A 16,906-nucleotide genomic window follows, 5' to 3' on the forward strand; every position below is an offset into this window, starting at 1 on the left:
CACAGTTTGGTGAATTTCGGAGATCCCTGACATCAAAAAAAAAAAAAAAAAAAAAAAAAAACATTTCGGAAGAACAAAACAAACTTGCGTTTAATTGTGAGTCAAAGTTAAAGACAAATGTTTATTGAATCCAGGCCAATGCCCTCTATCATGACAGGACAGCATGCAGTCTTATTGAGACAGCACACAGTCCCTTATCAGGACATTACGGCCTCTAGTAGTGACAGGACAGTACACATGCAGTCTTATCAGGCAGGACAGCACACACAGTCTCTTCGCCGAAGAAGAGAGGTCTCTCTGGAGCACGCATGGTTTGCTGCTGTGAAACAGAAATGATGTACGCCACTGTGGTTACTGTTGCCATGACATCACTTTCCAGTGGTTGGGGCTCCCCCACCCATGCTTGCTTCTACGCTGCAGGGGCTAGACCAGGGGGCGGCAATAGAGGTGGTGGGTGCTTATTCCATTTTTCTTTCTTCTTGGCAACAGGCAGGGCAGGGTTGGTGGTGGGAATGTCTAATATCTTCCTGCTGATTAAGCAGAATAATCACATGCATGCTACCCAGTCTTCCCATTTCACATGGAAAATAAGACACAAACACATACATGTCCCAAGTATCCCATACGAATCTTTGGTGGATACATTTTAAAAATGTCTTCATATGCTGACTGTAGTTGATAAAGTTTTTAGTTTAGCGATACTTTGTATGCTGCCTATTTTTGTTTCTGGGCATGCATCTCCCCCCTGTAAAGATAGTACCACCTAGTGGTCATAGTTTGTAAGTACTCCTTGGCAAATCCTTTCAACACAGATGCACAGAAATTAGTTTTTTTTCTGAATGGTTTTCAACATCTTTACAACAATCAAGCTTCTGAATACCCTAGTTTATGGTATTTTTATTATTTATTAAAATAAAACTTTGTACATCACACACTCACAGGCCATACTCAGGGAAGACTCAGCATCCTCTTCTCCTAAGCCTATACCACCACCAAAAGCTCATCTGCTGATAAAATTTATCAGGAATAGAGGAGGACAAGTAAAATCTCTGAGTAAAATCTCAGCAGGGAATACCGATATAACATTGAAACTACAACGATCGTCGCGTGCAGGCGGTTGCCATAATGCGTTGTTGTAGTGTCAATGTAGCAACTCGGGTTAGCAACTTACTTTTTTAAAGCAAATAACGGCTTCGAAATTCATAGCTGATGTATCAATATGTGTTCCTATATCTCGTAGAACAAAACGTGAACTGTTTTAGGCTTACGTTCCCCTTATTTTCAGCAGGAAACGAAATTCCTATGGGGAAAAAAGCATCATAAATCTGCCCAAGCCTTGGGAAAAGAAACACATGGCTCAAAACTCATTTCCGTGTTTCGGTAAATTTGTTTTATTCCTACAAACAACACGCACTTTGATTTGGTCGTAATGGAATTATTTACCTCCAGCAATTAATAGTAGTGCACATAGAACAAAAATAAGATTTTTGTAACTTAATGGCCTGTGTCTTCTGTTCCTCCAACATATTCAAAGTGGAAGCGCCAGGCAAACGTCAACCAGCGTCAATAAGGTAGGACCAGAGGCTGTAAAAAATAGGGTAGGCCTAACTTTATCATCACTGCATCATTGCTTTCTAAACTATTTTAACGTACATTATTGCTAAAAGAAACAAATGCTGTACATAACGTTATGCAATTGTCTCAATTCAAGCGATGTTTCGCTTAATTTACCCCAGATAAGCATACCAGTGGTTGGCTGCTCTCACGATGACTAGCTACTCTAACATTAATTGGTTGAGAGATTAAGTAAAACATTGCAGGCATAAAACTGAGTCGCAGATTTGGGTTTAAGACTCTGTTGCCCCGGTAACAAGTCTGGTTGAACTGTGAACTTGCTTCGAAACCTAAAATTCCGAGTTAATCCAAAAATGTAAACAAATGAATCAGCTAAACTGAGTTAGCCACATACGAGAAACAGGAGCCATTTGGCCTTGCTAAATGGCTAACGTTTTCCATGGCTTCGGGACAAAAGGTGCATGTTGTTTTTGGGCATTTTAGAGTATTTATTTATTTATTTTGGAGTAATGAAAGTGTACTCAGTAACTTCATCTGCTGTATATTTGAATCACACTCCGGTTAGCGTAAAGAATAATTGTAGACCGCGTACTAAAATTTTTACCGAGATAGCATGTCGGACCTACTTAGTTGGCCGTGTTTTAATGTATGACGAAACAAGGGTCACCCAACGTCACAGTGGAAATGTCTCAGCATCGCATATAAATCATTGTGGTTACTACCAGGTAATATTTTTCATTAGACATTGGTTGTATAGCCTAGAGAAAAGCGAAAATAGTGATCAATCGTATATCTTTGTGAGAAAATCCAGTCTGTGAGGTAGGTCTTTACATGACCGATTCTAATACTTAATTTGTGTGTGCGCGCGAGTGTGCGTGTTTCGTCATGCATGGCGATGTGATAAAAAAAATATCACAAAGTGAAAATATATAAATATCGCAAAAATATGTCGCTGAGTACGTACTAAACAATATTTTTCAGAAAGACGGTTTGTTTGACATAGACACAAGAGTGATTGGTCGGATAATTTGTGGGTAGGTTTCAATGTTTTTTTAATTAACATAATTGTAAAATGACAAGTTTTTTCTCTAGCGTAGCCTATGCACGAACTAGCTACAGTTCTGGCGCGTGCATACAAATGATAGAAACTGGAGAGCGGGATAACGGTTTTCGTATTTGGCTCAATTCTTAAAATATTTCAAGAGATAATATTATTATTCAGAAAGGCCTTAAATGTCTTGTGCTGTGGTGGCACCATATTACACACCATGTAATATCGCGTGTTGGTTCTTGAGTGAGTAGAAAGCCTTCAAAATATTTTCATTTATTTAGCTTTCTAGTTTGGGATATCCAACTAATTATATGATATCTGGCTAGTTAATTATGTGATGGAGGCTTCTTAACCTTCAATGATTTTAGTTTGTACCATTGTACCCAGCGCAGTACCTGGATTACCTCAGTAAATTTTCAGCTGTATAAATAGACTGCATGTCAACCGTGTAAGTCACATACTTGTTAAGTTAATTACACATTTGTAGTTTTCTTCAACTACACATACATGTGAATAAACCTATAAACTAGAAAGAGCAGTGATGTAGCTATTTTGGTGCTGTGCTCCACATTTCATGAATTCATGAGTGGAAGGAGTCTGCATGAAAAAATGTACCGAACAAGGCGACCACCAAGATGAGTACTGTGCTAAACCAGTCTCCTTATTCAAACAGTGGAAAAACCATGGAGTCAGGTGCAAGGAGAGAGAGGGAGCAAGGCGAGAGGGAGAGAGAGATGCTGGAGAAAGTCGTGCAGGTTCTTCAGGAACAGGGCCTCCTGATGACTGGGGAGAGCCTGGAGGATCTAAGAACACTGAGGGAAGAGCTAAGGAATGAAAGACAGCAGGAGATGAGTGAGTTCAGACAGCAGTGGATGACAGTGCTGGAGAACATGGAGCATCAGAGGACACAGCAACACCGAAACCTGGAAGTGTGGAGGCATTGGCAGGAGTGCCAATTAAGTGAACAGGTAGAGCGCTTTCAGCAGTCTGAAATGTGGAGGAGAGAGTGTGAGGAGGAACAGGGCAGAGCACAGATGCATCAGATGTCGCAGCAGTGGGGAGACAAGTACCACAGAATACATGCCTTGATGTCTGAGATGCATGAAAACTGGAGGGACTTTGAGGAGCTGAACCGCAGAGAACAGGCGGAAGTGTTCGAGCTCTGCGAAGGGCTGAGGAGGGAATGGGCCACCTGGACAGAACAGAGAATGCAGGAGAGAAACCTTTTGGAAAGAGAAACCAGGGAACATGACAGGAGGAAAGAGAGGGAGGAGTGGAGGAAGCAGAGGGAATTCATGGAGATCTCGCATGAGCGCGTGGAACTCCAACATAAGATGGAAATAGAAAGGTTGGAGGTTGAGATAAGGGAACTGAGATCACTTATCTTACGCATAACTGAGGTGAAAACTGAGAGAGAGAGCACTGAGGAGACCTATGAGCCGGTCACTCTGGCCACAGGAAATACAACTGCGGTGCTGATAGAGGAGGAGATCAACCAGATAGAAGTGGAGAATGAGAGGAACCTCGTCACAGTGGAGATAGAAAGCAGTGCGAGGGAGAGCAAGAAACAGGAGAAAGAGGAGAAAGAAAGCCAGAAACACAAGAAGAAAAAGAGTTTTTGGTCACGGTTCTGCTGGAAAAAGCGAGTGACCACAAAAAAAGAGTGCTCAGAGGAGACAGTAGGACAAAGTGCTCTGAAATTGAGGGTAGTGGGAAAATTGACAAGTCCCATACTAGCTGGAGAGAGCAGCAGGGAAAAAGAGAAAAAGATAGAGGGAGTGGCCAATGTCAGTAAGACTGAAACAGAGCAAGAACAAAAACAGAACAAGAAGACAAAAGGTTTCTGGTCTCTCTGGCGTGGGAGAAAATAAGATGGAGGATATAAGAAAAGGTAACCATAGGGGAGATAGGACAAATATAGCATGGATAAGAGATTTGTGTTTATATTATCAATGGTAGTTAAATCAGGATTTCTTCACTCAGGCTGTTACCCACCATGAAATCCTGCGTGTTTTATGTTGATTATGGTTTTTGGTTTTTTGGTTTATGGCTTCTCCTTTAGAAAGCATTTAACATCAAGGGTACAGTGTTAGAGGCGTGCAAGGCCATACGTGCTGCATTCCATCTTGACCTTGGCTTTGTGTGTTTTGATCAGGGCCCAGAAGGTGCTGCAGCAGAATCACCTCTGGCTGGAGGCTACAGCAGGCCAGGCTTGGACCGAAGCAACAAAGGGTGACGGATTCCAGGACAGACCTGTACAGGCCCCTCAGAGTCACGTGGTGGTGAGGCAGTCACAGTGAGCAAACTTGGCAGGTTGGTAAAAGGTCAGCTGGTAAAGAAACAGGGAAAGTATTGAAATGACCAAACAGGAAGAACTATGGTGGCCAGATAGTTCCTTCAACTGGCATTAACTATTAACTCCTGTTTTTCAATTAATAAAATCTATGACCCATCTCTCACAACCCACCCTGCATGTCTTTTACAGGGTGAGTTGTGGATACACTGGTGACTATATGTATATTAGCGGGTATTTCATATAAACAGCAAATTACTAATGGTGAGATTAATTAATATACCTGAGAGATGGGTCATAGATTATTTTGCATATAAATGTATTCAATGTTTGATGAGGTGATTGAGTTCCAGAGCCAGGGCGCGGAGAAGCTGAATGTTTGAGTACCCACTGTGGAGAGGCAGGAGGGAGGTATTGTAAGGAGGCATGTGAAGGGTGGTATGTAGTCCTGGAGGAGCTCGGAGAGGTAAGTTCTGCTTGATTAACCACCTGATGGAGCTCTGGAGCTGTCTGGGTATGTACCCAACAGGAGACACAGCTGGGAGGCAGGGAGTGACTTCTGGAGCTGAGACTATTTCTCCAGAGCTCGGCCAGGATTTGGTTTTGCCTAAATTTGAGGGGACTAGAACCAGAAAAAGTATAGGATTACCAAACAGGAAGATGCATGGTGGATAGTTCCACTGCCCTGACCCATTATGGTTATACTGTAAACCTCTGGCTATTAGACATATTCAGGCTGGGTGAACTTCTTCACGTAAGTTTCATATTGAAATTCACTGAATGCATTGTGAATTTGCTTGGCATAGCCATTAGTGCACTCATGCCTTGGGATTCCTAGCAGTTTCACCATTTATTGTAGTATGTCATGTACAGGGGTGTGTGGCATTCGGTCCGCCGAAGAAGTGGATTGGTCTTGGTTGCGCCGGCTGGTGGAGAGAGCACAAGCACCTGGGTTGTGTTAACTTATCAGCCCAGGTGCTTTAAGTTGTGCTGCTCTCCACAGTCCAGGGCCGAGATCGGGAGCTCACACACAGAGGGCGTTTATGATTTTCGTGTCTTTTTTTAGTGTTTGTTTAACAGAGCATTTAAGAGAGGGTTTAACAAAGCACAAAACGCAAGTGAACCTCCAATGGAAAGTCGGAGGAGCGGGTCCATTGTAAAGCGGGATAGCTACAGGCGGCACACTGGAAAGTGGTTGCTGTGTTTTACTTTCTTTTGTCTTTGCTTGTTGTTTTAGTTTATTGTTTTTGCCTGGAACCCGTGAAGGGGAAGGGTGAAGATGGTTCGTTTATTTTATTTTGTATTTGTGCATGTGAAATCTCTCTCCATGCGGCAACCAACAGTGTTCACTGGAACTGCCGCATCTCCCTCCCAGTGGTTCATGCTAGCGTGTGACATTTTTGGTGCCAAATCCCAGGAGGGAGCGGTCTCGGTGTAAGCCCAATTAGCCTTTGGCTGCATTCTGGGGTTGGAGGTGTGTGCCATTCGGTTCGCTGAAAAATCAGATTGGTCTCAGTTGTGCCGGCTGGTGGAGAGAGCACATGCACTTTGGTTGCATTAAGTAATCAGCACAGGTGCTTAAAGGTGTGTTGCTCTCCACAGTTCGGGGTCGAGAGCTCACACCAAGAGCGCGTTTATCATTTTTCGTGTCTTTGTTTAGTGTTTGTTTAACAGAGTGTTTTAAGAGAGGGTTTAACAAAGCACAAAACGCAAGTAAACCTCCAATGGAAAGTAGGAGGAGCGGGTCTGCTGGAAAGCGGGACAGCTACGGGCGGCGCACTGGAAAGTGGTTGCACCGTTTTACTTCGTTTTGTCTTGTTATTTTAGCTTGTTGTTTTAGTTTATTGCTTTTGCCTGGAACCCGTGAAGGGGAAGGGAGAAGATGGTTCGTTTATTTTATTTTGTGCGTGAGCTCTCTGTCTTCATGCGGCAACCAACGGTGTTCCCCGGAACTTCCACATCTCCCTCCCAGGGGTATCACGCTGGCATGTGACAGTGTGAAAGGATGGGTGTGAAAAATTCTTCTGTATCAGGAGGATACGTTCCAAAAACCCTTAACGTACGATTGATTAAGCCACTAATTTGGATCCTGCTGATGTGTCTAACAATATAGATCCATTTTGTCAGAGATCCTTGAGAAATGTGTTGCTCAACAGCTTCCTACTTTCGTACAGGTTGATATTGTGTATAAGATGGTCTCATTGGGCAAGATCTTTTGTGGGTCAATCCTAACTTTCTTGCAAATATCAGTTTTGTCAGGGAAGATCATGCATTTCTTAGGGGCTCAGGGGCAATTTATGGAGTGCAGCAAGGATCTGTACTTGGTCTCTTGCTCTTTTCTTCGTATATGCTCCTTCTTGGGGAAACTCAATCAATCAATCAATCAAATTTTATTTATATAGCGAATTTCACAACAACTGTCACAATATGCTTCACAGACAACTCTGGCCTAAGCCCCCACAGGAGCAAGCCTAAAGCTTGGATTGGTGGCAACTAAATGACAGTCCTGATGTAGCGGCTCAGATGATGGGCAGGGCCGGGTGGCGGTGGTGGGGAGCAGAAGGTGGCGACCGAAATGGGCAGAGTGGAGGCAGCGACGAAAGAGGGGCTGGACCGTGGTGGGGGAGTCCAGACGACAGCACCCGCCAACAGCGTGCGGAAGAAAATTTGAAGTGACCATTATGGAATGTGCAAACTAAATTAAATGGTGTTAACTACCACAGCTATGGACACAACACAAATTTATCAGTAACCTTTATTTTAGTGATGTCCCAATCCAGGTTTTTTGTCTCCCATTCCTATTTGAGTACAGTAACATTCAGTATTGGCCAATACTATTCCAATACATATATTTTTTGTTATTTGTCTTTTTAAAATTATTCAACAGCTAGCCAAGGAACAACAAATTTAGCATAAAATCAACAATACAATTCTAGGGCAGGCAAGATGACCTTAAATAAATTATGCGGAAATAAAAATAATTCTGCTTTAGAAGAAATAGGCCTAAATACAGGTACACAATATGGCTGGCTGTATTTCTTTTTCTATTTAAAATGCACCATTATGAAATGGTAGGCTACACTGAAGTAGAGCTGGGTGATATGGCCACAATATCACAATATTTTTCATATTGATGGTATGACAGGATGCAAATGGCAGGAGACATAATCTGAAAGCCTACTGTGACTACTAAAATAAGAATCAATTAAAATAATCCATTTCACTGTTTTTGTTGGGAGCATGAACAAAAATGACAATAAGACAGTAAAAGCAGTAAAATATCAATTACACATAAAATACATTACTTATTGCAAAAAATTGGTAAAAATGTATTTTTTTCATTATCAATAATAATAAAAAATAGCAATAATAATATTTAAGAACAAGTGTATTCAATTTAAAACCAATCGTACAGTTATTGTGTTACTGTTGAGTAATTCTGGACATTTACATGACCATACCACGTTCTTTAAAGTGCACAATTGTGTCGATATCACAAATGGACATGCTGTCAGGCAGAAGCCATTGACATTGAATTCAAATTTCTGCCTGATGCATTTTTAAAAAATGACACGTGAACTACCAGCATGGCCTCTGTGATCGACTAGTCGATCGTGATTAATGTATTGGGCTTTCTATTTATGGATAATGTGAAAAATAGAGGGCCCAAGATTAAGCCTTGTGGCACAACCGTTGCAACCTCTCAAACGGCTTAAAATAATTTTCATCAAAACCAATAGATTTGAGTCAATCTAAAAGAATGAAGAAAAGACTTTCAATAAGTCAATAAACAAAGCAAGGAAATTGGGAACGGACAAGTAATTTACTACTTTACTGGCTGCAGTCAATTTGCGGTGACCAGGCCTGAAACCAAACTGATGGGAATTTAAAATAATATGATAAGACTGGATTTGACTTAATTTTTCAATATTAGGCAATAATTATTTGGATAACTTGCATTACTGCTTTAAGGATAATATGTATGTTGCTGTCCAAACATTTGGAACATAGTGATGCTTTTTCAAGTAAATTACCAGCAGAAATAAATTGTTCATTAAAAATATTGCCTATTTGTTCCTTTTCTGCTATTGTGCTTGAGCCATGAGTGATATAATTAGTTAGCGAGGAAACCTGCTTATGTCTTAAACATTTTCCAAAATTTAGCAGGATTACCATTACACTCCAGACATTATATCACCTAAGAAGTGTTAAAACAAAACACCAAAAAAAAACCTTTATTGTAGATAAGGTGGATTTGGCCATACCTGACCACATACTCCACCCAGCTAGTCGTCCAGCTATGGTAACCTCTGGCCTAGATTACGAAAACTCCCTTCTTGCAAGCCTACCAGCCTGTGCCGTACAGCCAGTGCAACTTTTCCAGAATGCTCCTGCCCAACTTGTCTTCAAACATTCCAAGGTTCTCTCATGTCACTCCCCCGCTGAGGTCACTTCCGCTGGCTACTGGTCACCGCCAGGATCAGGTTCAAAGTCCTGACCCTGGCCTACACTGCAGCTGACAGGACAGCCCCCGGCTTCCTACAGGACACTGTTCAACCTTCCTCGCCAGCACGACCACTCTGCTGCAGCAGGGCGACTTGTACTTCCTCCCATGCGGGGGAATGGTTCTCGCTGGTGGAACAAACTCCAAAATTCCTCCACAAACCACTTAGTCCCACCAATATGTTAAAAATATCTTTCCCATTTCAGAAAGAATTTCTCTCTCATAGATAAAACTAAAAGCAAGCCTGTCATTGGTTTCAGTTCTACTGAGCAAGAGAAAAGTAGGACGCTTTAGCATTTCTAATTTCTTTGATGCACATACTACAGCTGCCTAAATTTTTGCCAGTCCTTTGTGGATTCTGATGCATGTGCTTTGGCCCATGTTTCATCCCTCATTCTTAACAATTCTGACAGCTCAACTGATCACCAACAATTGTTTCTATGTTTACCCAAAATTTCTTAAAAGGCACATGCTTATTAGCAAAAAAAAAGGAAAAGATCAGAGAAATAGCTGAAAGTTAGCTCAGGCTCCGCTCTAGGATATCATCTATGTATTTTAGGGAGGTTTCTAAGAAATAAATCATGCAAAAATGGCTGTTCATTAAAATACTAAAAATCCTGTTTGAGATGAATATGAACTTCGGCTTCGGCTTCGGCTCCATCGTATATCTGATACAAGCAATTGGACAGTGATCACTTACATTGATTGCAAAAACACCACTGGCTGTATACTTATGAGATCTATTAGTCAAAATTAAAACCAATTGGATAGATTTCTCAGGAGTTTTAAACTAGGTCTTTTCGGCATGGTGATGAGCTTCAATTCATTACAATAATTCAGTCCAGTCATTCCATGAGTGCCTGTTGTCTGTCTAATATGCTCCATTGCGGACGTTCCAGCCCCAAAGTTCCACACTAGTGCTGGCACTGACACTGCATTCTGTGTATGTGCCATAGTGTTTTTGAAAATCCATGTAGTATTGGGAAAGATAGTATCCCGACACTCAGCTGTATCAATATTTTCTTTCACCCATATAATACCTGATTAAACATTTTGCTTTGGAAACGTATTTGTTCTGTTGTACTGATTTGTTCAAGATGATCGTGGTATCAAAAACATTTCTACAATGATTGTGATGATTCTGTATTTGCTTAAACCAATGATCAAGTCATGATGCACATCTATACTTTTCCTATAGGGGGCAGCATAGGCCTATACTAGAGATAAAAGCTGCACCACCTCATTCTTCTAGTCTTCTTTCAGCAGTGCCGGTTTTTCAAAACTCCAATTTGGGTGTGAATTCACATTCCAGAGCTCCCATAATTAGTTAAGGCTAATTGAGAACATTGGATTATGTGTTTTCATGAATTTTTGGTTCGATTTACATTTACATCAGAAGGCAGATATGGTTTGTTGACCAGCAACCAGGGGAAAATTTCACGAAGTAGGATTACTGAGCTAGCTGGGTAACTGCACTGAGTAAAACCCATAACAGTTCTTTTCACTTCAGCCCATGTTCGAGATTTGAGAGGGTTATGGGTTTTAGGCAGTGCAGTTATCCAGCTAATTCAGTAATTTTGCTTTGAGAAACGGGCCCAGGTGTCTGCACTTGAGATTTTGGCTGTCAGTCTACCAATCAGCTGTGCATCTAAATTAAATTGTCATTAGACTGGAAATAATTAATTGATAATCCTCTAAAATCCATAAAAATATGTAAAATGGAATATAACAAGTTGACACTCAGCAAACCTCCTGGTGTGTGTTGGTTATTCTTGGGTCAGTTTTGCAGCAGCTGCCCAACGAAAAACCAGACTTCAGGTTGTTTTCATAACGGCACAGCAAAACCCCACTATCCAACTTAGTTTTAAAATGCAGCTTTGTTTTACGTTTAAAATTTCATGAAGTTTTTGTTCTTTTTTTGTTCTGCAACAAGTTTAATTTATCTTATCCACTGCTAAACTCTTACTGTTGTTCTAGAAAGAAAACAGTAAATAGTGGATCATGGAAGCTTAATGCATTACTGGTTATTCCCAGCTGGATAAATGAAACTTTTAGCCTAAGCAGAGGTATCTGACCAGCATTCCTTATGAAAATATTCATTTTTATGAATAGATGATATATAAGAATGTAAAATAATTCAAGCTATTAAATATGCTGAACACAATAATCTTGCCCTTCTCATTCTTGTATTTGTATTTATTCCTTGGGTCTTGGTCATTTTGGCCATACTTCAAATCTAATTACATCCTCACAAAGAACTCCAAATCAACGCAAGGTTAATGATCACACTCCTTAGAGTACAGGCTACATATTAAAAAACACCCATGCACAGAAGGCACCAGAATATGCCACACAGTAATATTAATATAATGCAAAATTGCATTTATACTTCATTCATTCATTCATACATACATTTGTCATTTCTACTTGTACAGGACCTTTCATGAATCACAGCACATAGCTGGTGGGGGGCATAGTGGTTCCCAATACCCAGTACATCTTCCAACAACAACCTGCTTTTCCTGGGGGTTTCTTTTTCAAGTACCAACTGGACCCTTCAGCCATCAGGCAAGGGAAGGTACTAATCAATCTTAGCAAATGCATTGAAAGATGAACTCTGGAGCAACTACTGTGTTTGTAAGCAGCAAACTATAGCAAGATTACCTGAAAAAGGCCCCTGTAACCTTGACATGGATTAGAGAACTCAGTCTTTGGGAACATGACAGCTGAGTTGAGCTCAAATGGAAGTAAAATGGAAACGACTAAAGTAATATTACACTGCAATAAAGGTTTTAGTGCCCACATGAAATAATTTTTTTTGACACATATCTTCCTGTGATGACCATATTTTCCCCAACCCCCCATCCTTGCCCAAAATGTGGATGTCAAAGGTGGCGGTCTGCACAACCGAAAGTCAAGCACATCATTCTGCATCTGAGAAAGGGCTTAAATTCACATAAATCAAAATATTTAGCCCAATGTTTAAGATCCACGCAGGAACAAAGGGCTTTATCAAAATGTGCATGCTCTCATTTTGCCCATCACATATAGGTTATAGTAACTGCAGTTTTTTGTGCTCTGAGCAGTACTGCCATAGATCTAAAAGAAAGGCCTTGTTTGGCCATTTCCTGTTGAGAATCACTACAGAGTCTTGTTGCCATGGAGAAAAAGTAATTTCTAAGGGGTTGCATGCCCCATTCCCATGTGAGGCACAGCCATTCTATGCTTATGAAATGTATTTCACCCGAACTACCTTAGTAAATATTAAATTGTACAAATGGATGTAAATTGCAAACTCTGCAAGTCACCTTTAACAATGGCATTTGGTGAGTGAAAAAGAAATAACAGTATTTGTTGAGCAGACATGATATACCACACATATTCATTTTGGATGCTTTTATCACTTGTACCCTCACCATTTCTTTTGAATATTCATGTGCAACTGTTCTTTTTCTTTCTTCTCTTTTTTTAAATGGTTAAGTGGAAAAATTAACAACACGAAAGCCACTGTATGGTTCAGATATTTAAATTGTTTATGGGAGCATTTGAAATTTCACTGGTGGGACTGATCTTGGATCAGCCATGTGAAGCATTCATTAAGATTTCACACAGGCTTGGGGTCTGCAGTAGGCTTTTATAGTCATTGTCTGGCTCATCGGTGGTTCCCTGCAGCCAAGACAAGCTGTCCTCTGCTGTTCGCATTGAAAATGCAATCGGCTAATTAGGTCACAAGGGACTTATTGTCAATTCCAAACAGGACTTTTTTATTGGATAGATATACAGATGGAAAGATAAGAACTTGGAAAGAGTTTGACAAGCCATAAGACAAATACATAGCTGCAACATGAACAACAGGAAACATTGAACAAATATGTAAACCAGCTATTGCAAAAGTTTTAAAAAGGGATGGCAAAATCGTTGGAAGCAATAACAGTAATACAAAGTAAAACAAAACAAGCAAAGAAACATACAGTAAAAACGTATTAAAAACAACAAATGTAATGACTAAAGGGAATTGAATTGGTTTGGGGCATGTGGTGTGTCTGTAATGCAATGTATGACAGCCAGGTGTGCGGTATAATGGGTCAATGAGTGCATGTATCATGAATGATTTTGTGTTGATTTTAAAGTATGTTGTGTTGATTGATTTGGTGATTTGATTATTGTCAAATTCAAATAGGATTTTGAAACTGTTATATTTGCCTAAAATATAAATTTATATGCGTTTGGGAGTAATGTGCAAGTTCAGGTTCACACTGATTAACAAAAATTTCAGAATATTTTTCAGACAAGATCCTGCAAATACAGTCATTAATTTTAAAGTTCCTTATGTCCCATTTGGGGTCATTGTATTTCCTCACTGCCTCATTACAAATTTTCCTGTTCTGTGCTAACCAGGGTTTGTATCTAGTGTCTCTATGCCAGACCAGGTGAGTGAGTGAATGGGTTAGAGAGTGAGTGAGCAACACAGAGTGAGAACGCATCGTATGTTACCTTGTCAACAGGCACTTTTATAAACATCATGTCTGTAAAGATTCCATAACGGCTGAGACTGCTACAATTTTGTGAAATATTTAAGTGCAAAATGTCAGTGAAGCAGTTAAAATATGCAGAAGTTGATGGCAAAAAATGAACCCCCTCATCCCCCCCATCCTCCCCCACCCCCCCCGCCAACCACCAAATCCAAAGTGTGACGTCTGTTCACTACCAGCAAACAGGAAACACAAGTAAATATATGGGGGTGACGATTATATAACGTAACAAACTAAAACTCACCACTCAGAACGTGTGAATGGCACAGAACTACTTTTTCAAAACTGAATTAGGTAGATGTTGTGGTCCTTCTGAAACCAGACCTGGAGGATTCATTAATTATGCATGCCAGCTGTCCAGTTTATCTCAGTGATCATTAGGCCATATTTTAGTCTCATAATCATGTTCTGGAAATGAATTCAAATTCTGTAGACTTTGTTCATTATTCATACCTACAGGAGCTGCGGGTTCCTATTCTTAGAAAGCCATTTTATGAGCTTGTCTATTTGTCTATTTGTCTTGTGCTCTCTGCCTGTCATTCAGTGTTAACTGAACAATTTCGTCATCAAATCCAGGGGACAATTAAAGTGACAAATTCTCTATTTTTTTACTGTTGAAAAAGTTTAAGCTTTTAACTTTTTGAATACCAAATAATACAATTAACAATGTAGATCCTGTATACATCACACCACAGTGTGCGGAAACAAAAAAAAAAAATTACACCCTAGTAAATTCCCCTGGCCCTAAACAGGTGGCAACGTCTGTCCACATGAAGTCTGAATCGTGTAAGTGTACCTGGCTGCAGTGGAGCCTGAGGCCACGTGACAGGCTTCAGAAAGCACAGGCAATGTTCTGTTCTGGAACATCATTATTGAGTTCAGACCAGATTAAGATCAAGTGAAAGAGGAAAAAGACGAATGTTTTGTCAATTACACAGGCTGAATACACACAACCCAACGGCTTTAGGCCGAAAGAGTACAGCCAGGTTGTTCTCAGAGCAGTCCAGCCACATGCTTTCTTAAAGAGCTGGATCCAGTCAGAGGGGATAATCACTATGAGACTGTATGTTTCATGAAGAGGAAGTACTATCTGGCTGATGGGTGGCTCATCCTGTTAAGGCACTGTTTTACTGCATGGATGGATTCCACGGCCTGGTATCAATTCCAGAGTGTGCCAGTGCTGACTGTAGCTGGGAGCCCTGCAGTGATGTGTGGGTTTCAGTTGGCCACAATGACAACACTCATCACGACAGAAGCAACTCCTGTGGGTTGACTGCTGAGCTGCACATGAAGTGCCTTTCTCTGACTCATGTCTGAGCAAGCCTGACTTCCAAACTGTGGTGTGAGGCTGGCATGTCATGTTCCAAAGCAGGGCATATGCTTGTCTGTTCTTTCAGTAGGGAAGATCTATATGGAAGTAGATGCTGATAAATATGACTGGGTACTTCAAATTGGTTGGAATGGGAGTTAATGGGATTTTGTCTGACGCTGTCATAAGTGAGCTGTTTTGATCAGAAGCGAAAGTCATATTTCGTTTCTGGGTAGTTGATTTGTAGCCTGAAGTAGCCTAGTGGTCAAGAAAATGTTCTGATGAAAATGAAAACATGCATGACAAAAAGTCAATCCCATGGAAAATCATTTTGTATTACAATAGACTACCCAATGTCTACATTGTGCTTTCTTTTTTCCACATGAATTCAGTTTACAGTTCAGGAAGTGCCTCCTTACAAGATATAATTATCAAAATAATTAGTTCATGCTTTCACATTTCCTTACATGACTGATAAATATACTGGGTAGCATGCCAGAAAATCTGCTATTTAGCTACCAAAATTGTTGATTAGCCTAATGCCCACCTTCTTCCTGAGTAGCCAATCCATTTAAATATTAATTTGAATCATCTGAAGACTATGAATTTCCTCAAAGAACTACAATATGATTACACGTTGCGAACACTGTTCTTCATTACTATTGATAATAACTTGTGCAACCTAACTTTAGTTCCTTCATTAACGAAGCAACAGTGCCATCGCTGTTGGAACGCTCTGCTGCCCCACATTGTGTGTGTGTGTGTGTGTGTATGGTGGGGGTGGGGGTGGGGGGTGGGGGGTAAGGTGCTGGGCTTTTGGGCAATCAGCAGCACCAGGTGTCAGGAATCTTCACAGGTCTCACATACTTATTGTGCGATGATGCAGTTGAGTTGGATTCAAAGTCAACATACTGTTGGAGGACCTTTTTTCAAGAAAATGAAATATGCCTGGCCAAATTCAAGGTTGTTAATACAAAGGAATGAATACTTAAAAATCAAGTAATTTTCTGGTTTTTATTTTTTTAATTATTATGAAGACACGCAACTACTTTATTTAATTTTGACAGTTACTTACTCAGTTACTAAAATGCTTTTCAGTTGTCACTATAATATCTCACCATTGGCTGGCTGTGTACTGGGCAGAATTTATACCGTCCAGCTCAAATCATTGCTGGTGCATAGTGGGTCCCTTCAGCTATACTGAGGGACTGCTTGGCCAGTACTCATTGGAGAAGCTTGTAGATGGACTTATCTTGTTATCCGAACTAGGGATAATAACATTCATATGTACATAATACTTTTGTCGTGTTTATAATGGCAAAATGAACAACAATGATAATTCCTCAGGATTGCTAAGTGAGTTATGGATATTCTATCGATATTTCTCTGAGTTAGCCCGTATTTTGGACTAAAAATTGCTGTGAATTTTGTTTTTCTGGATCCTTGCTGTGATAAAAACTCTGACCTTACAGTGATTCATCTCATTAGTGGATTTCCAAAACGTATAGAAGGTGAGGACACCCCAGCAACTATCTGTATGACCCAGCAACTTGTTTTCAACAGGGAAAGTGCTAAAATACAAAATATATATTTTGTTTTACACAACCAAAGTTGAACGGAAGACAGCTGCAATAAAGACATG

At 40.4% G+C, this 16,906-nt stretch overlaps 1 protein-coding gene and 1 long non-coding RNA gene across 7 annotated transcripts; one reads left to right on the forward strand and one right to left on the reverse strand.

The window, feature by feature from the left end:
• Positions 1-239: 239 nt before the first annotated feature.
• Positions 240-1,983, reverse strand: LOC118227209. The gene is made up of 3 exons (XR_004765207.1): positions 1,732-1,983; positions 1,444-1,584; positions 240-530 (listed from the first exon to the last, which is right to left on the reverse strand). It is a non-coding gene; the product is annotated as an uncharacterized LOC118227209 (long non-coding RNA).
• Positions 1,075-6,168, forward strand: LOC118227208 (golgin subfamily A member 6-like protein 22). Of its 6 annotated transcripts, XM_035417417.1 has the most exons (5): positions 1,075-1,158; positions 1,286-1,380; positions 1,535-1,571; positions 3,300-4,517; positions 4,782-6,168. In XM_035417417.1, exons 2-4 carry the CDS (start codon positions 1,353-1,355, stop codon positions 4,495-4,497), a joined length of 1,263 nt encoding a protein of 420 aa, XP_035273308.1. In that variant the 5' UTR covers positions 1,075-1,158; positions 1,286-1,352; the 3' UTR covers positions 4,498-4,517; positions 4,782-6,168. The 6 variants fall into 6 exon arrangements, with proteins under 6 accessions (XP_035273308.1, XP_035273307.1, XP_035273310.1 ...); XM_035417416.1 differs by lacking the exons at positions 1,075-1,158; positions 1,286-1,380 and having other exon boundaries at positions 1,478-1,571; XM_035417419.1 differs by lacking the exons at positions 1,075-1,158; positions 1,286-1,380; positions 1,535-1,571 and adding an exon at positions 1,998-2,032.
• Positions 6,169-16,906: the final 10,738 nt, after the last annotated feature.

Source organism: Anguilla anguilla, chromosome 5 (assembly GCF_013347855.1).
Source record: "Anguilla anguilla isolate fAngAng1 chromosome 5, fAngAng1.pri, whole genome shotgun sequence".
Classification (NCBI taxonomy): Eukaryota; Metazoa; Chordata; class Actinopteri; order Anguilliformes; family Anguillidae; genus Anguilla; species Anguilla anguilla.

What these genes read in the sequence shown, in the direction of transcription:
- LOC118227208 (XM_035417416.1), top strand. Translation starts at nt 1,498, where the DNA reads ATGGCCTGTGTCTTCTGTTCCTCCAACATATTCAAAGTGGAAGCGCCA. An exon ending in CGTCAACCAGCGTCAATAAG is followed by an intron (nt 1,572 to 3,299) that starts GTAGGACCAGAG and finishes TTATTCAAACAG; the next exon opens with TGGAAAAACCATGGAGTCAG.